This window comes from Wyeomyia smithii, chromosome 1 (assembly GCF_029784165.1).
Source record: "Wyeomyia smithii strain HCP4-BCI-WySm-NY-G18 chromosome 1, ASM2978416v1, whole genome shotgun sequence".
Taxonomy (NCBI): Eukaryota; Metazoa; Arthropoda; class Insecta; order Diptera; family Culicidae; genus Wyeomyia; species Wyeomyia smithii.
Window position 1 is genome coordinate 13,728,362 of NC_073694.1, and position 25,484 is coordinate 13,753,845.

Consider the following 25,484-nt stretch of genomic DNA (forward strand, 5'->3'; position numbering starts at 1 on the left):
CAGATTTTGTCTCATCTGTCTGATCTGCCTGTCTGTCTGTCTGTCTGTCCACTTTGGTGTGCGGCCGTCCCCTGGGTAGGGATGGGACAATAGTCGGTGTGAGAGATTCTAGAGATGCGAAGATTCACGCGGGCGCACACACAGATACACACCCAGTGGAACGTGGTCAGTTTCTAAAATTACTCATCCTGAGGCGTCGTCGTCGTCGTCGCATCGTTCGGCGCCGATGTCGGAGATGTCGCCGTGCATATGACGGTTTGTTTTAGTTGGGAGTTTTTTTTTGTGCATCACGGTTATGTTGTTGTAATCGGAGTGCTGACCTACTGACGATTTATGTTTAATGCAGGCGCGTGGTGGCTATAAGTACCGAGAAGAAATTTTGTTTGTTAACTCATTCCCGGCGGGTGATGCCATATGGCATCACCTGACATCTAAGGTTGGATTACAGCTTAACAATTACAACAATTAGCTTTGTGTAATAGGGAGAAAGTTGGATAGATTTTAAGTGCGGCTTGTCATGCGCCATAAGCTAAACTTGAAACTCGATATGATGTTTTGTAAAAATGGCTTTGGCGAGTTACAGCCGGTTTTCTTCAATTTTTTATAAATGTTCGTTATTAACGTCTTCGGTCGTGATTGATATTTTTAATAAACAAACAACTTTTTGCTATCGAATAACTGTACTATTAAAAAATTACAATTTCAATGCATATAAAAATTGCTACACACTTAAAAAAAACTGAACTGCTTATTTTCTCGAGGAAAAAGGGTTATAATCCCCATTATTTTTTGACTTTTTCATAGTCTATTATCAATAAACTACAACAGGTAGTGCCTTATTCCATCACATGACAACCTAATTTTGATGGTAATGCCATGACATAACAGAACTTATTGGACATGTAACTATAAAATAACGTTCATAATCAACCGACAGTGGTTTGGCTAACTTTAGATTTCATCCACATGCTTGATACTATGTCTTTCTTACATCTTAAAATTGCCTTCCGCCCTTTATTACGTTTTTGGCGGTTTTTGTCGATGCACCTGCATCAGAACCTTTAGCCATGTGCTAATTTAACACGTGTGCCGAATATTAGTTAAGACGCAGTTAGCTTTGATTTCCTTACGACTGGTTTCATACCGGGCGAGAGGAGGTGAGTGGAGGACTAAAAGCAAAGGTAACTTGTAGTCAGAACAGGAGTGTTGGCGTTGCTACCCACAAAAAAATAACAAACTTTAGTGTACCTCAGCTTCAGAGTTTGCTTGGGGAAAATTCAATTTGAGTAACATTCGTTTGGCGTGCGCGTGACTGAAAGACAAGCAATTTTGACCTTTATTAACTTATTGAACACTTGTGAAAAAGTATAGAGAAGTCCCTGTTTGCCTGTTTTGATTCTCGATTTGACGTCTGATTCTCAGCCAATTTTTGATTTATTTTTAACTTATTTTCAATCATATTTCAACTAATTTGTGGCCCAATGTTTATTGCAATTGTGAATAATTTTAGATAAATTTTTAAATCATTTTTAAAGAATTCGCATCAATCTGACGATTCTAAAATATTTCTGGGTAAATTTGTATCTCTTATTTACCAATTTCCTATTAAATTTAAATCCTCTTCGTGTCAATTTTTACTTGTGTTGACCTATTTTTGATATTTTTTTTAGTTTTACCATCCTATTTAATTTCGCCGTACTTCTAAGCTAATTCACCCCTGCTTGAGCCATTTTCGATGCACTTTTGACATTTCGATCAATTTTCGAAGCATTTTTGCAGTTTTAATACATATGTATCTTTGACATTTCGCGTTACTCAAGGCCATCCACATACCACGTAGACAGTTTTTTAACGATTTTGATTCATTATGACGTCCAGAATCTCTGGTCAAAATTTCAAAATCATCGTACATTTTTAAGTAATGCCCTTTTGAAGGTCGTTAAGTACAAAAAAGAGATATAAAAACGACGAAATACTTGTTATAGAGCACGTTTTTCAACCACCATTTTATGAAATAACTTCAAAAATAGTTTCTACACATTTCAAGTATTATATTTCAAGACATTAACAATTGGTGAAAAGATTTACTTGAAAATCCCACAGTGCACAGTGGTCTAAATTCGAAAAATCGTGATCGCTTAGATTTAAATGTGGAAAATTGATTTCATGTACTCAATGTCTTCAGCAAAATTGTTTCATAGAACAAGGCCTTACTTTTGGTGTTTTCGGTTTTTCGATCAATCCAACTAACAGTTAGATAAGAAAAATATTTTTTCTAGTTTTCAATATACCAGATTGCTTCCTTCAGCAAAGTTGTGGAAAAGTTTAAACGAAAAACAATTGCTGAATATTGCGATGTCCTATCTGTACGTCGGACTCGACAAAATAGAGTTTTTTGTGAAACACCCCTCCTTAAAATTAGTTTTTGGTCTAAATCATTAATCTCTGAACAAAGTAACAAATAACAGAGTTTGCATTAATTTACAAATAATGCATATTAAAATTCAATACACAACCCTGCATACAGGGTGCGCCATAATTATTGCAACACATTTTTGGCAAGTAAGAGAAAACTTTTGATACAAAAAAAAATTGAGTAAAAACAATTAGAAATTAAAAACAACAACTATTTCAATGTCCTCCTTTAGCTCTGATGACAGCTCGGAGACGCTTAGGTTAAGACTCGACAGCGGACCGAATGTCATTTTGAGAAATTTCCTTCTAAACTTTGTGCACAGATTTCTTCAATTCGTCGAAACTTGTGTGTTTTCTTGAACATACCTTCGCTTATAACATTTCCCAAATCGAGAAGTCCATCACGTTTGGATCTGCCGAGTTTGGAAGCCACCCTTGGTGATGATATAGGGAAAAATAGACTTTGACCAGTCTTGAACGGTCTTCTTTGTGTGAGCCAGGACACCGTGTTGCATGAAGATCCAGTTTTGTCTGTTATTCATTTTCTGGGCCCAATCCATCACATTATTCTTCAAATCTCACCCAGCTAGTAATCACCATCGATTTTTACTCCTTTTTCGACGGAAAACAGCACAGTTCGCGAATCGGCGGTCCTTCCAGCAGAAACCATCACAGAAGCTGGGTGAGACGAGCGAAGGATCGTTCTTTTAACTGAACAGCATCTCCTGATGTTCGTGCGAGCACCCGGGTTGTGAGCTTGCTTAACGGAAAAGAGTTTTTTTTTGTTAGGGAGTAAGAATTACGTTGTCCATTGATGTGAACTTTTCTAATAAAGGAAAAGAGTTTCTCGTCGGTGAAGAGCGTCGTCTGGTACTAGGGACGAATGGAGCCTGTTTTCCTGATGTTTGTATAGTAAGTTTTGACGTAAAACTACGTCCCTCAGGAAGTTCGGCTACACACTCGACTACATAGGGATGTAAAATGAAAATCTATAACCGGAAAAAGTGAAAAACATCATTCTGTGCCGAACACGCATCAGTATCGGACATGTTTGGTGATCGCTCGGATAGAATATAAAACAAAAGACGTGTGAACAAGTGTTGGCATTGTTTGCCTGGTCGAGTGAAATAAATCCGGGTTCAAGGTCGCGCCTTTGTGCAACTGTTTCGCATCGTGACTAACAGCTGGTGCGTAAGCCGATTTAGCTGCTGGCTGAATTGTGCTACAGCAGTGGACGAGACACAAAAGAGGAAAAAGAAGAAGCCTTCGGTTGACAGTGAGTTGTATCGCTGTGTGAAGTGATCTCACACCTGGCTCGCTGCTGGTGGCTGTTTGGTGCTGCTGTATTGGTGCTGCTGGCTGTAACGGCTGCAACTTCGAACGATAGGACAACCAACTTTACTGGAAGGGAGAAGTAAAATGGTACGTGCTCTTGTCGGCGCTAGTGCGCTAGACTTAGCGGGATGGATGTAGATCCCTCGCCTCCCGCGCCACCATACTCGAACCCCTCTGACCCTGACCCTTCTGTTACCCCCTCCCCTGTTCATTCTTCAGTCCCCCCTCGCCCCAGGCTTTACCCAGACGGAGCCCAGGGCAGCTATACTGTCTATTTTCGGCCAAAGGCGGGACCGAAATCGAAACAGTTGAACCTCTTGCAGATTTCTAAAGACCTGAGAAGGAGTACAAGGGCGTGACCGAAATTTCCAAGGTCCGGCCTAACAAGCTCCGTGTCGTGGTCAGTAACCTGAAAGAGGCCAACGATATAGCTTGCTCTGAGCTCTTCACACGCGAGTATCGCGTTTACATACCCGCACGAGACGTGGAGATCGACGGTGTCATAACCGATTCGAGTCTGTCCGTCGAGTGTATACTGCAAAGTGCCAAAGGGTGCTTTAAGAACAAAACGTGTCCCGATGTAAAGGTGCTCGACTGCAAGCAATTGCGGTCAGCATCGATCATCGGTGGCAAAACAGTATACACCCCGTCAGACTCGTTTCGAGTTACGTTCGCCGGGTCAGCGCTACCAAGCCACGTCTCGATCCACCGGGTTCGTCTCCCTGTGCGATTACATGTGCCTCGCGTCATGAACTGCCTGAATTGTAAGCAGTTAGGCCACACCGCCGCCTACTGCTGCAATAAGGCACGTTGTGGCAAGTGTGGAGAAACTCATGCGGACGATTCTTGCAGTGTAAATGCTGAAAAATGTATTCACTGCGGGGAAAATCAGCATGAGCTCTCCACATGCCCGGTGTACATGCAGCGCAGAGATAAAATCAAGCGGTCACTTAAGGAGCGTTCAAAGCGATCTTACGCTGAGATGCTGAAGAAGACCGTGACCACTTCTCCCATAACATCGAACCCCTTTGATCTGTTGTACTCCGATGAAACCGATTCTGACGATTCACCAGCGGGAACAACTTATGCCAATCCTGGGGCGTCTAGAAAGAGGAAAAATATTTCCTCTCCTAAACTTCCCCGAAAAGGTCCTAAGATTTCCCAAAGTGAAATGAAAGTTACAAACAAACCAAACAGTGCTGCGGAAAAACCGAAGCAAACTCCTCCTGGGCTGGCAAATTTAAAGTCCCAGAAGGAGTTCCCAGCACTGCCAGGAACATCTTAAACCCCAGTTGTTCCTTTTGCACATCCAGTTGATGAAACAGACTCTGGATTAGTGAAATTTTCTGACATTGTGGACTGGATTTTTGAAAATTTCAATGTACCCGATCCAATTAAAATTTTTCTTACAGCATTCCTCCCAACAGTTAGATCATTTTTGAAGCAGTTGACTGCCCAATGGCCCCTCCTTGCAGCGATTGTATCCTTCGATGCCTAATTCAACTGCGTATATGAAGGATTCTATCTCTGTCTTACAGTGGAATTGTAGAAGTATTTTACCAAAAATTGATTCGTTTAAAGTTTTGATAAATAAAAACAAATGCGATGCATTTTCCCTTTGTGAAACTTGGCTTACTTCAAATATTGATCTCAACTTCCATGATTTTAATATTATTCGCCTTGATCGAGACACCCCATATGGAGGAGTACTTTTAGGGATTAAAAAGTGCTATTCTTTCTATCGTATTAACCTCCCCTCGATTCCAGGCATCGAAGTTGTCGCATGTCAAATGACAATACAAGGTAAAGTGCTTTGTATTGCCTCAATATATATTCCTCCCAGAGCACAGGTTGAGCAACGGCTGTTCTTTGATTTAATAGAACTTCTTACCTCGCCACGATTGATTTTGGGAGACTTCAACTCTCATGGCGTGGCTTGGGGTTCCCCTAACAATGATAACCGCTCCTCTTTAATCTATAACCTTTGGGATGACTTCGACATGACTATTTTAAACAACGGCGAAATGACACGTATCCCGAAACCTCCAGCGCGCCCAAGCGCTTTGGATCTATCCTTATGTTCGACGTCGCTACGGTTGGATTGCACATGGAAGGTAATCCTCGATCCTCACGGTAGCGACCATTTGCCTATTCTTATTTCAATTAATAACGGGTCAACTCGCATGCGACCAGTTGACATTCCGTATGACCTCACACGGAATGTCGATTGGAAGTTATACGAGGAAATGATTTCAAAAGCGGTCGATTCGATTCAACATCATCCACCACTTGAAGAATACAACCTCCTCGCGGGCTTGATTCTCGACGCCGCGTTGCAAGCCCAAACGAAGAAATATCCCGGCGTAACGATCAAAGAGTGGCCTCCAACTCCGTGGTGGGACAAAGAGTGCTCCGATGTCTACACGCAAAGATCCGACGCGTTTTTGGCCTTCCAGAAGGGAGGTATACCCGATGACTATATACGGTATTCGGAGCTTAATACCAAGCTTAAAAGCCTGGCTAAAGCAAAGAAACGCGGATATTGGCGTCGGTTCGTGAACGAGACGTCGAGGGAGACATCGATGAGCACTCTTTGGAACACAGCCCGAAGAATGCGGAATCGCGTAACGGTCAACGAAAGCGAGGAGTCTTCAAGTCGGTGGATATTTGATTTTGCCAGGAAAGTATGTCCGGACTCTGTTCCTGAGCAAAACATTGTTCGCGATGCGTCTCCGGGCCACGACGCGATAGAATCACCTTTTACGATGGCAGAATTTTCAGTTGCCCTCCTGTCCTGTAACAATAACGCACCTAGGTTAGATAGAATCAAATTCAACTTGTTGAAGAATCTACCCGGCAATGCCAAGAGGCGTTTGTTGAACTTGTTCAATAAGTTCCTGGAGCAAAACATTGTACCGCAGGATTGGAGGCAAGTGAAGGTGATCGCCATCAAAAACCAGGGAAACCAGCTTCTGATCACAACTCTTATAGGCCGATTCCAATGCTATCCTGTATCCGGAAATTGATGGAAAAAATGATACTCCGTCGTTTAGACCACTGGGTCGAATCAAATGGTCTGCTATCAGATACTCAGTTTGGCTTCCGCCGTGCCAAAGGGACGAATGATTGTCTTGCGTTGCTTTCAACAGATATTCAGCTGGCGTATGCTCGCAAAGAACAAATGGCGTCTGCGTTCTTGGACATTAAGGGGGCTTTTGATTCCGTTTCTATTGATATTCTTTCGGGTAAACTTCACCGACAAGGATTTTCTCCAATTTTGAACAATTTTTTGCACAATTTGTTGTCCGAAAAGCATATGCATTTTACGCATGGCGATTTGGCAACTTTTCGAATTAGCTACATGGGTCTTCCTCAGGGCTCATGTTTAAGCCCCCTTCTTTACAACTTTTATGTAAATGACATCGACGAATGTCTGGCAAATTCATGCACGATAAGACAACTTGCAGACGACAGTGTAATCTCTGTTACAGGAGCCAAAGCTGCCGATTTGCAAGGACCATTGCAAGATACCTTGGACAATTTGTCTGCTTGGGCTTTACAGCTAGGTATCGAATTCTCTCCGGAGAAGACTGAGATAGTAGTTTTTTCTAGGAAGCGTGAACCTGCTCAGCTTCAAACACAATTAATGGGTAAAACGATTTCTCAGGTTTTGGTACACAAATATCTTGGTGTCTGGTTCGACTCTAAAGGCACCTGGGGTTGTCACGTGAGGTATCTGATGAAAAAATGTCAACAAAGAGTAAATTTTCTTCGTACAATAACCGGACAATGGTGGGGAGCCCATCCAGGAGACCTTATAAGGCTTTACCAAACAACGATATTGTCTGTTATTGAATACGGGTGTTTCTGCTTCCGCTCCGTAGCAAACACACATTTGATCAAACTGGAACTGGAATATCGTTGTTTGCGTATCGCCTTAGGTTGCATGCAGTCGACCCATACGATGAGTTTGAAGGTCTTAGCTGGAGTACTACCATTGAAAAACCGCTTCTGGAGCCTGTCTTCTCGTATTCTTATCAAATGTGAGGTCTTGAACCGTCCCGTGATTGAAAATTTTGAAAGGTTAATCGAACTTAATTCTCAAACCCGTTTTATGACATTGTATTTCAATCACATGTCCCAAAATAATCACCCTTCTTTGAATATTCCAAATCGTGTCAACTTATCAAATACTTCTGATTCTACTGTGTTTTTCGATACATCCATGATAGAAGAAACTCGTGGAATCCCGGATCATTTACGCGTGCAGCAGATCCCTAAAATTTTTTCCAATAAATATCGAAACATCAACTGCGACAATATGTACTACACTGACGGATCACTTCTCGATGGGTCCACTGGCTTCGGTGTCTTCAATAACAATTTAACCGTCTCCCATAAGCTCGATAATCCTGCTTCTGTTTACGTCGCAGGATTAGCTGCTATTCAGTACACCCTAGGGATTATCGAAAAAATGCCCACGGACCATTATTTCATCTTTACGGACAGTCTCAGTTCCATTGAGGCTCTCCGATCGATGAAAGATGTTAAGCACTCTCCGTATTTCCTGGGGAAAATACGGGAACATCTGAGTGCTTTATCCGAAAAATCGTATCAGATTACCTTAGCGTGGGTCCCTTCTCACTGCTCGATACCGGGTAATGAGAAAGCGGACTCTTTGGCTAAGGTGGGCGCAACAAACGGTGATATTTATGTAAGATCAATTGCCTTCAATGAATTTTTCGCATTTGTACGTCAGAATACGATCATCAGTTGGCAAAATTCTTGGACCAAGGGGGAACTGGGAAGGTGGTTACATTCCATAATCCCCAAGGTATCGACGAACCCGTGGTTCAAGGGGTTGGATGTAGGTCGGGATTTCATTTGCGTGATGTCCCGGCTTATGTCCAATCACTATAGATTTGACGCGCATCTCCGTCGTGTTGGGCTCGGGGAGAGTGGTATATGTGCCTGTGGTGAAGGTTATCACGACATAGAGCACGTTGTGTGGTCATGCCCTGTACACCGTGACGCCAGGTCTAAATTAATAGCTTCCCTGCAGGCCGAAGGTAGGCAGTCGGCTGTTCCTGTTCGTGATGTCTTGGCGAGCCGTGACCTATCCTACATGTCCCTTATATACGTTTTCCTGAATCCATCCACGCCCCAGTTTAGTCCTACCCCCTTCCGCCTGCATCCAGCCTAACGACAAGAACACGTTAAGACCCCGGATCCGGAAACAGCAATCAGACCCGCACGATACTCTCAAGGCCCGAGGGAGACAACCCAATATGCCAGTCCGTAATATCTTGGCCCAGCAGCGGAACATGTGCTTACCTATGGCAATGAAAACCATCATACAGTAAACCAGTGCTTTTAATGCAAAATATTATAGCTTTAAGTTACATTTAGTTTCAGCTCGTAGTCGGCAACGAGGATGAAAAATTTGCTTTTAGTTATTAAGATACTTTAGAAAGTAAGCTACCAGATATAATTGGCGCCGTTAAACATTAAATTGTATTTGTGCCGTGTCAAATAAATTATAGATGAACAAAAAAAAATTGTGTTTTCATGTTGTATGAGATGAATATATGGGCTGAGATGAATAATGGAGCAGTTCCCCTATGAACCGAAATTTTGTTCGAACCTTTAAAAAAAACACATAATTGTGGAATACTTCTTAAGGCACACGGAATTTGTTTCAAATTAAGCTGAGAATAGCGAAAATCGCTTTTTAGAAGAACATAGCAAATGATAGCAAATTAAGGTCAAATTCCCGAGAGACGAAATAATTGTTTCGTAAACAATCTTCTTACACGCTCTGATAGCTGTAAAAGAAAATTATCCTGAATTGAGCAGTGAATTGTGAAGACGGCACCCGAAGTCCAGAAATATAAAAGAAAGCTTAGATCTTAATATGAGAAAAAAAAACGCTTCTAAAAGGAATCAGTTCAAAACAGTAAAGAGACGTTCTTTCTCGTTTCTCCAGAAAGTAATATGCTAATAATAATAATTGCAAGTACTTACCTTCACACTCAACCGTATGATCTTCCGCTGATGGTTTCCGACAGGCCGTCAGTTAGTTGCCACCGGGAATAGAATTTATCGCCACTCATCGATTGTACTACATAACAATGACAGCTGATCGCAATTGTTTACATCGTTAATCGGGACGGCAAACAGGATTCCGCTCTGTCGGCGGCTCACTGAGATGAGAATCGCGCTATTTCCACTCACCACGCCCGAACGATGAGCGTGATGGGCGGGAGCGGCGGTGTGGTTGGTATAAACAACATTTCCAATCCATCATCGTCACATATACACGCCATGGATCAATAAGTGAAGAGGAAAAAAACGGCGTACATACGACACAATAGCATTACAATAAAGCGGCACCGGAATGGTTTTTTTCTCTGTCTCTCTTTATTTTGTTTACAAAGTTGAAAGAAAAACTTGTGTACATTCGCTTTGAATCACTTTTCTGCCTGCGTTTTAGGACTTTTCTCTTCTGCTGTAGGTATATGTTTATGTTTCGTTTCAAGAGGAATGGAAAATGCTGTTTTATTTTTTTTTCCCTCGCGTTTTTGGTTTGTTAATGGGGGGCTACATTAAGATTCTAATTACATCAACACCCTGATGTTTTTGTTTTGTTTTATATTTTTCGTTCGAATTTTGCATCAGCCAGAAAAGAAACAACACTTTTAGAATGAATCTGTAACTCTTGTTTGGATTAATTTCACTAGTGAATCGTGGTTTTGACAGCTTGTCTTCGGTTACTTCGATTGGAGTGGTAAGTGTAACAAGCAGTGGTGAATATGTTGTGCTAAGAAACAGCACAGTAGCGGGAAGGTTATACCGAAAAAAAATTTCCTGAATTTAGCCGACCATTACTTCGCGTCGACGAATTCGTACTGACCGTAGGGTGGTCCGAGCGGGTGGAACCGATGCTCGGACGACGGCTCGGAATCCTTTGGCGAAGCTCGCGAATTCGTGGCCGTGGCCGTGGTCGTTGTTGGTCCCTTCGAGCGGTTGCGTTTCAGTGCGAAGCGCAACTCGCTGGCCATCTCCGAGCAGAGGGAAATCTGAGCGAGAACGGGTTTAGGTTCAAAAAGGGTTTTGGTTGTTTTTTTTTTTTTTGTTTGTTACTCACCTCCTGTGCGTCCGCGTTGCCAGTCGTCCAGAAAGTTGTTTTTCGATTTTGTGTGTAGTTATTGTTGTTGTCGGTGGTTGTTGTGATTGTGGTGTTCATATGATGATGGTGAGAAGAGAAGAAAAATCGCCACACAATACATTTTGGATTTCGTGTTGACGGAAGGGCTTTTGTTGGAAAGGGTTGTTTGTTTGGTTTTGTTGTGTGTGTATGTTTTTTTTCAATTTGGAGTGGTTTCTAGTATAGCTGCTGCTTCTGGCGAAAAATATTCGAAGAAAGTAAGCTTAGAATATGGCGGGGTCTGGTTGAACTTCTTCGGGATGAAGATGCGATGTTTGGCACAAGCTAAAAATGCTTAGAATTCGAGTGATCCAAGTAACCACTAAGCAGCCATCAAGCGTCTGACAGCGCGTGCTTGTCTTCGTAACTGAGCAAAGGTTGCTTCAATCGAGAGCAAGGGGCTAGAAAAATATAACCCTTCTCTTTAAATCTATTGTTATCGAACAGTGAAGCAAATGTAGGATGCGATTGTTTCTGACGGCTTGTGGACCCTAAAATTTGGCGCGTTCAGTCGAATCTGCACTCTTTGGGATGCTTTTTCTGGTAGGGTTCCTGTCCCGCGATCGGAACGTGCCGGGGGTTATTCACAGAAGGAATTCAATGCGTTGTAACAACACGCAAGCGCGGATGATTGACAATGCAATGATGGAAGGCGATAAAAGAAAGAGGAACAGCAAAAGAGAGAGAGAACAGAATGAGATGATCGCTAGAAAAGTGGCGCTCAAGGGATGGAACTTACCCGCTCTTCGACGGCTACTTTTCGAGACTTCCACACGAACTCACACACGGCAATCACGCAAGCCACGCCCATTCCTCCCATCAAAACGACGAAAACTCCACCCACGTTGGCGAGACCAAGTTCGTTGGCTGTTGAGCTAGATTTAGACGTCTCGTCCTGGAAAATGTTGACAATTTACACTAGGAAAAGCTGTGAGAGCAGAAAAGCTACTTACCCTACAGGAACCTCCACCCCGCTTTTCCTTCCACCAGCGTGTTTTTAAGATGTGAAGCTTGCCTTCCTCCTGTAGCTTCAGGACGGCTCCACTAATGGCAGTACGAAATGGTGAATCTATATGGAAGACAACAAATGATAATCAGAAAATAATGAACATATTATACCGAGCACTTACTCGGCGGCATCGCAATCCCGTATCCCTTGGAATCAAGCATTCCGCCGACCTGAGTCAGCTCGCAGTTCCGCTCGATAACGTACTCGATCGAGGTGGACTCCATCAGAAAGGCGTAGCTACCCTTTCCTTTGACGACCCGTTCGACGCCCTCGATGTTGCTGGCGGTGAAAACCGACGGCCGCGTCGATTCCATGAACGACCACATCCTCTGATAAGTGGAAAAGTTTGAATCCTACCGATTAAAATAAGATTGTTAGTGATGCAGCCAAACCAACTGTCAAGTCTGTTGTACGCACCCTAAAGAACGCAGCCGTGCTACCGCCTCGCAAGGCTCCGTACTTAATTTTAGTCTGCTTCGCCAAATCTTCGGCGCTCTCGATCGGTGAATCCATCCGTTCGACGGTCAGAAATGCGGCCAGGTTGGCAGTGTACGAGCTGATCATGATCAGCGTAAAAAACCACCACATTCCGGCTACCATCCGCGTCGAGACAGCCCTTTCCGGGTACGTTTTAAGCGGCAGCAAAAATCACGACAAAAAAATTCAATAAGGTTAGGTAAAACAAACGGGTGGTTGAGTTCACGATAAACATCAGCATTCGAAACGTGCACTGAGCGCTGGTAAATATAATAAAAAACTTTGTCGTTTTTTCGCTGGTGGAAATAATTCATCCAGAACCTTTGGGGACCGAGAGATAACGCCGAACATCGATCATGGCGTAATTCATTTTTATTGAATTTACGGCCATGTTTGTCCCGGTAAAAGGATTAACCCTATTTGCGTTCCGGGCACAAACGACACACAGAACGGCAACGGCTAAAGATACCACATGATGGTTATAATCCTATCGAGAAACAGACAGCGCCAAAAAGGACAAACAACAATCATATCGTGTCATGCAGCAGGGAACAAACTACATCAGAGCGGATAATAATAGACCCAATTCAAAAACAAAAACAAAAAAAAAATATAATCGCTCGCTTGAAAAATAATGAAATTTCATGGTTTGCTACTCTCGATGCGTGCACCGTGGTGTGTGAAAACAAAAAAACAAAACGGCCACTTGTCACAAAGAAACTCCCTTCGTGGTTGTTGTTTTTTTTTTAAATTTACATTCAACAAAATAGCTGCATTTTCCGGTGCAGCGGTGGAAGTAATTATAAAGTTCCTAAGCATAATCAAGAGTAGCACCATTGTTTCTTTGTCTTTAAACTGGCTCCTCTATTCACTCATAAAATAAAAAACCACTTCTCGATTTCAAATCAATTTCATCTGTCATCTGTTTTCGTGCGAACAATTCCGGCTACGAGTTGGTGTTTTTTTTGTCCTCTCTAGTATAAACATATAAAAACAACGCTCCATTTCCATTTCCTCAATGAGGCAACCATTGTCAACAGAACGAAGGCATAAAAACGCGGAATGCGACAACAACTGAAATGAAGTTTGATTTTATTGTGTGCGATTTCTGTTCCCAGCAGGCGGGTGTTTTTTTATGTTCTTTTTATGGAAGCATGGAGAAGTTTTTGCTGTGCATAGCACAAAATATTACGCATAGATAAACAGAAATCCGCTAACCTAAATATTTTCCAACTGCAATCCGGCTGATTGAGACTGAGTACGCGAAATTTTTATGCCAACTTGCACCAGCAGAGGGATTGGGAAAAAAACTTCATCGTGGAGAGAAAGAAATCAATTGAAATAAATTTGAAGCGGTGAAGGCGATCTTACGGACCATTCATTAACTATCGTTCGTGTTCTGTCGGATATTTTGCATAATCCTATTGAAATGCGAAAAAAATTACGTTGCGAAAATTGAGGGCAAATAATTTGAACTTTTGGAATATTTTTGCATCATGTTCGGGCATCTAGAAGGCATTTTTGAGAGATTCCGCTGCAGTTTCAATGTATTTTTGAGTCATTTGTCATGTAAAACCCCTTTCGAAGTGTTTTTGAGACATTTTCGGGACATATTTGAGACTTGTTTACAAAAATCACAATAATAAACACAGTAGTAACAACACACACACATAACACAGTAGGCATTGAGTTTTGCAGAACACGTGATAAAAAACTGTCGGTACGGTTTCATTGGAACGCTAGCTTCGGTTTGTTGAAAAATTACGGATAATAAATAAAACTAAACACATTCGTTGTTTTGCTTTCGTCTCGATTAGACGCAAATTGTTCATCTCCGTTTGAGTTCGCAAATTAACAATACACGAGTTATCGTACGGGTGTTTTTTTTTTGTCGATTAGTTCTTGTGCTGCGCGATAACAATAGCCGGCAGTTTATCGGCAGAAACATCTGCACACTGGTAGGGGCAGGCTACCCCGCCAGTGATCTGATACGCAGCTGATATATCAGCAAGAATAATTCTCCCGCACCGCTGTTACCCCGCTAGCAGCACGGACCATCATACGATCGAGCGAGTGGAAGTCAACTACAAGTGGCATCTACAAGGTCGCGTGTAGGATACGGCCACTGTGTCACAACACGAAGCTGGATCGTCATTGTTTGTTCTGCGGAGACGCTCGATTAATCCTACTATCAGCCGTGAGGTCGTGACTTACACGTTCGGTGAAGTATTCACTTTAGAATTTTTATCATTATTATTAATAGTATTATTATTATTGTTATTATAATAATAATAATAATAATAATAATTATTATTATTATTATTATTATTATTATTATTATTATTATTATTATTACTATTGTTATTAGTATTAGTATTACTGCCTTTTTTTATTTTGATCCATTGTAGTTTGAAAAATTGTTTTTAAAATTTAATAGCAACTACTTGACCCCCCCCCCCCCCACATTCGAATATTTATCGTTTGTGTGCGGTAGAGCGTTACGCTCCCGCAAAATGGACGACATGCAGGTGCAACTATTCCTGGATGTGGAAACAAATGGGGAAGAGATTGAGATCTCCCCCATCAATTCCCCTCTACCTTCCCCGCTACCTAGCCCCGTACCAAGGGTACCGGCAACACGGGTGAAAGCTTACCCAGACGCTTCGAAAGGTCCGTTCGTAGTTTACTTCAGGCCCATAAAGAAGCCTCTAAATATTATTCAAATCGGCAAGGACCTGGCAAAACAGTTTTCGGACGTAACCGAAATTACAAAGGTTAGACCGAACAAACTGCGAGTTGTTGTGAGTAGCTTGAAGCAAGCAAACGCAATTGCTAGCTACGAGCTCTTCACGAGAGAGTACCGCGTGTACATCCCTGCCAAGGACGTGGAGATCGACGGTGTGGTTACCGAAGGAAGCCTCACGGTCGATGACATTTTGCGTCACGGGGTTGGCTGCTTCAAGAACCCCCTGATTCAAGATGTAAAGATACTGGATGTCAAGCAATTGCATTCAGTATCCATCGAAGAAGGGAAGAAGAAATTCTTCCCTTCGGATTCCTTCCGTGCAACATTCGCCGGATCCGCACTGCCGAACTACATCTCTTTGGACAGGGTTCGTCTGCCTGTACGCCTGTTCGTACCGCGGGTCATGCATTGCTAAAACTGCAAGCAGTTAGGTCATACAGCCACCTACTGCTGCCCCAAGGCACGCTGCAGCAAGTGCGGAGGAAATCATGCTGAGACCGCTTGCAGTGACGATACTGAAAAGTGTCTTTACTGCGAGGGAACTCGGCATGACCTTTCGGCGTGTCCCGCGTACAAACAGCGCGAGGAAAAAATTAAGCGTTTCCTCAAGGAACGATCAAAGCGCTCTTTCGCAGAAATGCTGAAGAGTGCGGAGAAAAAATTGATAACTTTCCCTAGCAGGCCTTGCTCGAGGTTGTGAGTTTGTGATGTTTAAAAAAGGTAGCCAGATCTCTTTTAATTACTATAACCACCCGTCTGTCACTGGATTCGGTTATAAAAAGTGGCGACGAGAAAAAAAACATGGGACGCAACCCGACGTTCCTCAAGCATCTCGGAACTTTCAAGTCTGATCTGATCGGATCTGAAGAATGTGAGCTCTAGTGAGCTCCGATCATTGCAAGGAAACAGCGTTTTATTACAGGTTTTACTTGCGTTCGAGTTAACTTTTGCTCATGTTTTTTTTTTTTTACTTTTTCAACTTTTCTTTTCTTATTTGTTTTTTTTTTTAATCTATTGCTTTTTCGCTCAATTTTCCTTTTTCATTCTGAGGAAGGTCAACCTTCAAATTTGAAAATATTTTGAGGCGTCTTAGTAGAGTGATTTACGAAATGAGAAAAAAAAATTATGTTTCCATTAAATTCTACTACAAATTTGAGAAGTAAATATTGAAAATGTCACTAGGCCGTACAAATACGTATTTCGAATATAACTTATATTCATCATCAGTGCTCAAGTGGACTGTCCAGTCTTATAACAACCAGTCCACATAAGCACTGATGATGGATATAAGTTATATTCGAAATACGTTTTTGTACGGACTAGTAACATTTTCAATATTTACTTCTCAAATTTATAGTAGAGTTTAATGGAATTATAATACTTTTTTTCTGAGATACGCCATTTTACATTAGTTTCCCTTCCACATTCACTGCTCTAATCTCTTCAATGTTATATTTTTCTCAGTCGATATTCTTCTTCTTTTTTAAAATGATTTTCAACTTTTCAACTCTCTTAAGGAGTTATTGTTTTTTTCGGAGATAACTTGTTTTTAATTTCAAGTGTCCACCATAATCATCATGCGTCTCCATTCGATTCCATTCTATGGAGACGCGTTATGATTGTAGTGGACAATAAAGACTAAAACAATTCTATCTTCAAAACCGAAAAAACTCGTTCGAAGTTTGATATTTTCTGCAAAAAAATCAAACGATACGGTCTCCTGGGTATTTAACTCTCTAGAACGACAAAATAAGGTATGAAACATTTGCAGTAAAAATGGATAAAAATTGCCTACATTGCATGGGTTTACCTTCACACGTACTGACCGAAGCTACCCATGCAGCATCAATTATAGTAACCCATGAGTCATCAGAATAACTATGACAGCTCTATTTTATCAGTTGAACTCTAACCGTGATGGCGAAAACAGTCTTAGCACTATTGGACTGAACGACAAGAAGCTCCAAAGGATGCTGAAAAGGAAGACCGAGGGAAAAGTGGTCACATCGCTGTGTCCAACCGACCAAACAGCGAAAAAGTACCTGGCGAACATGGACATACACGTCAGGAAACGGCTGTCCCGTCCACTGGACTCGGTGCTGCAGGTTTGAATACGATGGTCAAGTCGATTTTTCCTGTGAATCGCGACGTGGCGGTAGTGATGAACGACGAGACCTGTCTCACTTTGGATGGCAACCAGTGGAAGGGCACTTCGTGTTTCGCTTCCCCCACAAAGGGAGCGAGCACCGAGGTGAAGTTCATTTCACCCACCAAGCTCCCCAAAAAGGTGCTGCTGTGGCTGACAGTCAGTGGGAAGCCCGTCGTTCATCAAGAAAGGGCGAAGATGGGGAGTTTTGGCCGGATCTGGCGTCGGCCCATCACTCGAAGCGATCATTGGAGGAGATGGAGCGGCTGAATATCAATGTGGTACCCAAGTTGGCGAACTCGCCCAACGTCCTCAAGTTGCGTCCTATCGAGGATTTCTGGACAAACCTGAAGCGTTAGATTTACTGCAACAATTTTGTCGCGAAAACTGAGCAGGAATTGATGCCAAAAACATGCCTACACGCACGTTTTCGCCCACCATGGCGAATGTTCCACATGATTGCCGTCAGGCCGCTGGAAAGGGCAAGTGAGCTAATAAAATTACCTTCTATGGGAAATTTATCAAACTCAATTATCTATAGTAATATCGCACGCTTAGCCTGAGGGCTAATAACGGTCTCGATCAATTAGATTATTCCAAAGAATACGTTATCGATATTGTTTTTGGCACACTTCTGCATGTTGTAGGAAAAGTACCACGATACACCGTGCCTCAGTGCTGAGTCGAGAAAATTTCCAGCTCGAAAAGATCCTCGACTCGATCGGGAATCGAACCCGACATCACAACCGTGTGGGAAAGCCAGCCGACCGACATCGCTAACCACAGAGCCACGGAGACCCCATAAACCCAATTATCTATCTTAGTTTTTTCGTTATCAGCATCTGGAAAAATCCCAGTATTGTATACACCTTGGAGAAGTTACAGGAGTTTATTTTTGACTCATGGGAAACGTGGGCTATCTAGTACCGTGCTGGATCGAAACCCGTACACCTTGATGTTTTTCTTCAGTTTTAAGCATTATGAAAATGAAAATTCATATGATAGTTACATGTACATATCCGTTGAGTTGTTGGCCTTCTGTTAAATTAACCTATGCGCCAGTAGGCCATGAAATAAAAATATAAAAAATGAAAAATCAATCGTGAATCGGTTTCAGTTGTCATTTCGTTGTATCGTTAGAAAATTTACTAAGGAAACGTTCTTCAGGTAAAAACGATTTTCAAGTGGCATATAAGTGTTTTACTCTGTGAATCTTTTTGAAATTGATGGAAAAGGTAAGTCTTTGTCATTTTCGAGCTGTATATTGTCTGGTGAATAGTGTAAATTGTATTTATTCAACAAAAACTGTGCCGTACGGATTTTGATTCTTGTTATTTGTTTGAATCGAAATCCGTACAGCGTGTGTATCATGCATATATTGTTGAACATTCTTCTTGTTTTCAGCATATAATGGAAGAAAACAAGTATAAATATACGACAAACAATTTCAAACGAGCCTTGACTGAGGTGCGCAAGGGAAAGTCGTACCGGGAAGCTTCGAGAGGTTCCGGCGTTCCGGTTACTACGAAACGCTACGAAAATTGCACTATTTCAGCGGATATAAAAAAATTGGAAAACCTTGTGAAACTTTAGGAACCAATTGATCCTCAATATATATTTATTCGTTAATTTAAAGATAAATTACAAATAAAAGATGTTCTTTTTTGTACTTCTATATCTATACGGAGTTTGTTTATTGTTGTATGGACTTCGATCCAGTCTATATCGCGTGTGTGCGGATTTCGATTCAAAAGTGTACGAGTTTTGATTCAGACAGAAAACTGTGTACGGATTTCGATTCAAAACATGATTTATTTAAACATGATTTTTTCGAGTTTCGGAGTGATTTTAATAATTTTGCTGGAAGATAGTGATTAAATATAAGTAAACCTATAACTAAATATGTCAGTTTTAAGCAATATGTGATTTCTTGATTTTATATTGACCGTCGAAGATTATCATGTGCTTAAGTACGGATTTCGATCCAGCACGGTACTTCTATCTGGTTTAAAATTGAACGAAAAACTTCAATGAAAGCTTTCTCTACTACAATCACTAAATAAGATTTGATAATCAGGCGAATACTTCTCACAATTAGAAGCATGCGGTGGTAATGCCCATACCAAAATGATCTAGAAAAGTTGGAAAACCAGGTGAATATCAACCGGTTTCTTCGATAAGTTGTATGGCGATGGTTTTAGAAAGACCTGTGAACTGAAGAATGATGGGTTAACTTGAGGGAAAAACCAGTATGTTTTTCTCGCGGATCTTGGGTTAGAGGTTCATTTCGCGGAATTAGAAAATTTTCTCGATGCTCTATTAAAAGAAGAAAATCATCTGGACTGCTATGCGTATGACATGATTAGGAGGAATGAACCTGGAAGACTTCCTGAGACTTTCTCAGTGATTGCACATAGAGAACAAATTTCTTCTACAAAATTGTTACCTATAATGAGGCGGTTATTTTTATGTTATCACAAATTAGAGCGACGAGAGCGACATTTTCACTAAAATCAAATATCTAACTTTCGTATATTTGTATTTAGAAATCAAGATTCTTCCAAAATGTTGTGAATTTTGAAGCAACTTTGTAGGAAAAGTTTTTTTTCTTATTTCAAAACATTCGATTCATAAATCATGATAAGGTGACAATGAAACAATTCCACCATTAGACCTGAAATTCTTAATAGCGAAAATAGGTTTGTTGTCACCTTATTATGATTTATTATTTATGAAGCAGCTCTCAATCAGTTGTTTTGCAAATTGAAAGAAACCTTTTGCCGAAGAAAAAGAAAGTTAGATATTTGATTTCATTGAAAATTTTGATCACTCTAATTTGTGATAACATAAAAAGAACCGGCTTACCATATGTAACAATTTCGAATAAGAATGTTTTTCTGTAGAACAGCGGTTCTCAACCTTTTTTTTGTCCGCGTACCCCTTGGCGATATTTCCCATATTAAAAGTACCCCTACATTTTTGCTGGTTTACAAATTTTTTTATACCTACAGCAATTTGTGAAAATAACTGAAGTAATCTGCAATGTGGTTAGTAGAACTCTCCAATAAAACAACTAAAAATATGTTTTCAAACTTTTTTAATTAATTATAATTTTATTTAATATGTTTATTGATGAACCATGTTTCATTTTTCTCAGTCTTAGTGGGATCCTTGTGCTTGTTTTTGTGAAATTAGTTTTTGGAAATCGGGCTCAAAAAAATTGAGATAAATTCGCAAATCATGGGTAGCACTGAGCTTATTTCGATACTTATTCTTGATATAAGTGTATGAAGAAAATGATTTTTCTACCAGCTCAGTACTAGTAAAAGGCAGAAGGTATTTAATTGCTTTTTCGGACAGATCCGCAAACTCGTTTCCGTTGTCGATCCAAAATGTAACCAACGACTTTTCCTTGAAATCTTGCTTCAGTGTACTATTGCACGACAGTCCGATTAACCGCTTCTTTTCCTTACAACTCAATCGGGCAGTATCCAAGTTTTCAGAGGCAAAAGGATCAGCAATCCAGTTATTTTCGTTGCTAGGCTTCGGAAAATACTGTCGAAACGACGATTTCAGTTCCTCGAGATGCTTAATAATTTCTTTCTTAATGCTTACCGAAAGCATTATACCTAGCATCTACCAAAAAGTCATGTAAATTTAGCTAGCATCTACCAAAAAGTCATGTAAATTTTCAAAAATCTCAGTTTGGTTCTTTTGTACACACTGTTTCCAAAACTCATTTTTTTTATCATAGCCTCGATGCGATCATGAACACCGAAAATTGTGACAGTGGTGTTCTGAAGAGAAATATTAAGCGTGTTGATATGGGAGAAAATGTCTGAGAGATAGGCTTAAGTCTGAACCCAATCGCAATCCTTAATTTTTGTTTGCAAGTAAAATGGATGATCATCGAAAAGAGTCTCAACCTCTCGTCAAAGCTCAAAAAGTCTGCTTAACACTTTTCCGCGTGACAGCCATCTAACCTCAGTGTGCAGAAGGAGAGTAGTGTGGTTACAACCCATTTTTTCACACAGCACCGTGAATAGCCGAGACTTTGTGGCTTTTGATTTAATGAAGTTAACGATTTTAACGGATTCATCGAGTATAGATTTCAAATATATGGGTAGATGGCTAGATACTAAGTTCTGCCGATGAATGCAGCAATGTGTCCAAACTGCATTAGGAGCTACTTTAAAAACCCTCGCACGCAGTCCTGAGTAACATCCGGACATCGATTTAGCACCGTCCGTGCAGAGCCCACAGCAGTTTTTCCAATCAGTTTGCTTTATCTTCAAAATACACATTGATTGCGTTGAAAATATCCTCACCTCTAGTCCTTTTCGTCAATGCATGACAAAGAAGAAGATTTTCTCCCACCATTGATACATTTATATACCGTACAATGACTAAAAGAACAGCAAAATCAGAAACATCGGTACTTTCATCAACTTGAATTGCAAAATATTTGCTATTCTTTACACGGGCAACAACCGTATCTTCAATATTAACGGACATATCTTCAATTCTCCTAGAAACTGTACTGTTTGATAAAGGAATGCGACTTACTTTAAGAGCAGGACCTTCTCCCAGTATGCACTTCACGGCATCCTGTAAACATGGAGCACTTAAATTCTCAGCGATGGTGTGAGCTTTTCCAGACTTTGCCACGTGATAACTAATCCAAAAAGAAGCTTCAAGTGCATTCATGTTTTCCAATCCTGATGCTGAGAAAAGTTCCGGAAGTTCTTTTTGCTTCAACAGCCGCTGGAAGAATGCAAGTTTCTTGTCAGCATAAGTTGGATGCTTTGTTGACAAGTGACGGTGTAATAACGACGGCTTCAAGCAGCTGTTGGCCAAAGTCTCCCTGCAGACAATACACACGGGTTTTGGACAATCATCGTTCTCCGCACATGTAAAACCGTATTTTAAGTAATCTGAATCATATTTTCTGTTTTTGCTTCTACCGACAACGGACATAGATGGGTCGGGCTCAGCCTTTTCCCGGTCATTCGGTTCTTTCTCCTGAGTGGCATTCGTTTTCGGCGAACCTGTTTTTAACCAGGTTTCCATTGCTGCGAACAATTATTATCAGTTAGTAATCGCATGTCAATGAAATAATCTACTTACTATAAACACAAATAACTGATTTTCCTCCTTAAAATGTAAGAATTTTTAGTTCAAGTTTTTGCAAATTTCAAGTTTCTCTCATTCATTAGCTTTGTTGACATTTCTTTGACGAGGTGGTGAACAAACGATGAATCAGATGACATTGCAACATATAGTCTTCTCGCTCTAGCTCACACACTTGACGAGATAAAAACCAAGAATGAAAAACATTGCACTCTGAGCAGAGATGCCAGATATTTTCGATAAATGTCTGCAACTGCTCGAAAAACCGGAAAAATTTGCTCGAAATCTGAAAAAAATCTATCAGTGATTCGAAAAAATTTCACGCAAGCAAAAGTCTGCGAAAATCTGCACACATTTTGAGAAAGTCTGCGTAAATATAAGGAGACTCTGACAAAAATCTGCAGAAACTATAAAAAATCTGCAAATATCTACGAATCAATAAAAATCTGCACACGGACTCTAAAAATCTGCGTTTTGCAGACAAATCTGCACATCTGGTTTCCCTGATTCTGAGAGTGGCTTGGCTTATTCTTGCAGAGTGGGAGAGAGAAGTGGTAGATTATGTTGTGGCAGTCTAGTTCAGGTTTCAAATTAGACTTTGGTTTGTTTGATTGCTACAGTCATGTTTTGAGAGCAAGGTAAAACACGTGAAGTATTTGAAGGAAAATTGGTTTGGCCGCCATTACTGATTTTTTTTTCGCGTACCCCCTGGAGGCTTCGCGTACCCCCAGGGGTACGCGTACCACAGGTTGAGAACCGCTGCTGTAGAACATTGCCATCGAGCTCTGGATACAAATTTCCACCTGACCTCGTTCCCCAGAACGCTGTGCAATTTTTAACTAGGCGTCTCCACCGAATCAAAAGTAAAAGGAAGCGCACGGTTAACGTTCGCGTTGGTGTGGGCTATAATCTTTCATTTTTTTTAGTTGGTACCGCAACGCATTTTTTAGCGATTACATATTATTCAATTATAAAATACCAGTAATTTTCATTGGATAAACTTAATTGTACTATTTTACAAAAAAAAATAATGAAGGAGGAAAAATTGGTACTAATCTTTAAAAAATGGATTCTAGAATATTAAAAAAAATGAATCAGTCAGAATTAAATCAAATATTCTGCTGAAAACTGGGTTAAAAATAATCAAAAAGTAGGTTGAAAATTTATATACACTAACACTAAGTCTATTTTTAAAAGCTGCACCAGTAATATTGATGTTGCGTATACTCCGTATGACGCCACACCTACTCTCAAACATCTTGGCCGCTGAACTGCCCTTACCTACATTCGAGTTGTACTGAGGCAAACTCCATTGAAAGCAAAACTGAGCTGTCACCCTGAATGAGTCTTCATTTGCAAATTTCCATCGAAGCGGTGACTATATCTACTAGCTATTAGATTACAACAATTGTGTATCAAATGAATATTTATATTATTAGTTACTAGTTCAAGAGTAATAGTACGGATAAAAAGTTTAGTGCGCGAGAAATTAAGTACGGATAGACTCAGCTTAAAATTATTTGAATTTGTGAGTACAATTAACGGCAGAAGCCTTAAAACTAATATTGAAACATATGCTTAACCTAACTGAACAGATTGTCGGGAACATTTCACGTGTATAAGCATTCACATTAGCAGTAACCTGGCTTTCGAATCAGTTTAATAGTAGAAAACCTACAAACGTAAGTGAGTAATAATGTATGCCAGATCAGGAATAATAAAATTTTTCGTTTATAGGAAATTTTTAATCGTCCTACATAACTACATCCTAAATATAAGCAGTGTATGCAAAGGTTGGTCTGTTTTTTGGCCTTCTCAGTCTTTATGAAGGAAATACACGACAATCTAGCAAAATTGCCCGACGTTTCGGCCGTTTTGGTGGCCTTTTTCAAGGGAAAACTGTATTCAACGTAAATAGTTACTAAAGGTTACTAATAGAGTATAAAACATAGATAGTCACTCACTTTAGATGTGTCGTATTGGTCGGGCAATTTTGCTAGATTGTCGTGTATTTCCTTCATAAAGACTGAGAAAGCCAAAAAACAGACCAACCTTTGCATAACCATTACCAGTCGTTAACATAAAAATATAAGCAGTGTAATTTGAATTCATTTCAATATAATTTTTATCAATTACCACATACCAAATGTAACCAATTTTATGTAGCATTCAATAATTAGCAAAGTACTATCTGTGAGTATTGTTTTCTATTATTTTAAGTATTATTTGAATCTTATTCCACGGTAAATATAGGCAAAATAATAAAATATTCTATCCGACGTTTCTGCTTTTTGATCACTATTGTTTTAGATGTAAACACCCAACTACGACGCTACTATTGTAGACCGGCGTCGCATAGATCTAGCTTCTATCACTTCTCACTCCATATCATTTTGATCGTGAGTACAGTAGATGCTCGGTAGGTTAACATGAAACGTATTGGGTCGAATCGATAGTACACTGTGTTGAGGCAGATTCAGTAGTGGTCTCCAGGTGGACGAGAATTTCCGGGGCATCGATTTCACCTAGAAGCATTTTACCGATAAATGTGGCTTGATCCTCAGATCGTCTCTGCTCAAGAGTTCGTAGCGTTCAGTGTAGGCTGGCAGATTGGAGGGGTTGCGCCAAGGCAGGAATCTTAGAGCATATCTTACAAACTTTCGTTGCACGGATTCAATTCTAGCAATCCAGAAACTGTGGAATGAGCCCCATACTACAGAGTAAGATTCAAGGATACACCGAACTAGAGGAAAATACAGCGATCTAAGAATAAACGGATCGCAGAGCTCGTTTGCTATCTCATCAGATAATCTTTACAGATGATTTCATTATAGTGTAGTTTGAAAGTAAGTGCGCTATCCATAGTGTTGAAATGTCACCATTTGTGGCAGTACACTCAATATTAATTCTGAATAGATATTTTAGTACATAAATAAATCATTACAAACTACCCCCCCCCCTCCCCTTAAAAAAAAGTGCGCTATCCAAAATTACTGCCAGATCTCGAATTTGTGTCACT

At 40.5% G+C, this 25,484-nt stretch overlaps 1 protein-coding gene across 4 annotated transcripts in view; it reads right to left on the minus strand.

Annotated features, from left to right (window-relative positions):
* Positions 1–10,148: 10,148 nt before the first annotated feature.
* LOC129718970 (glutamate receptor ionotropic, kainate 2) overlaps positions 10,149–25,484 on the minus strand; it is a 223,840-nt gene continuing 208,504 nt past the window's right edge. For 2 of the 4 annotated variants that reach the window (XM_055670254.1, XM_055670255.1), the window contains exons 13-18: positions 12,384–12,582; positions 12,088–12,319; positions 11,911–12,026; positions 11,697–11,852; positions 10,898–11,509; positions 10,149–10,829 (exon numbers count right to left, since the gene is read on the minus strand). In XM_055670254.1, the coding sequence (XP_055526229.1) occupies positions 11,465–11,509; positions 11,697–11,852; positions 11,911–12,026; positions 12,088–12,319; positions 12,384–12,582 (748 nt within the window). In that variant the 3' untranslated portion in view covers positions 10,149–10,829; positions 10,898–11,464. The remainder of the gene's footprint in view (positions 10,830–10,897; positions 11,510–11,696; positions 11,853–11,910; positions 12,027–12,087; positions 12,320–12,383; positions 12,583–25,484) is intronic. The other 2 variants (XM_055670256.1, XM_055670258.1) reach the window with 2 other exon arrangements.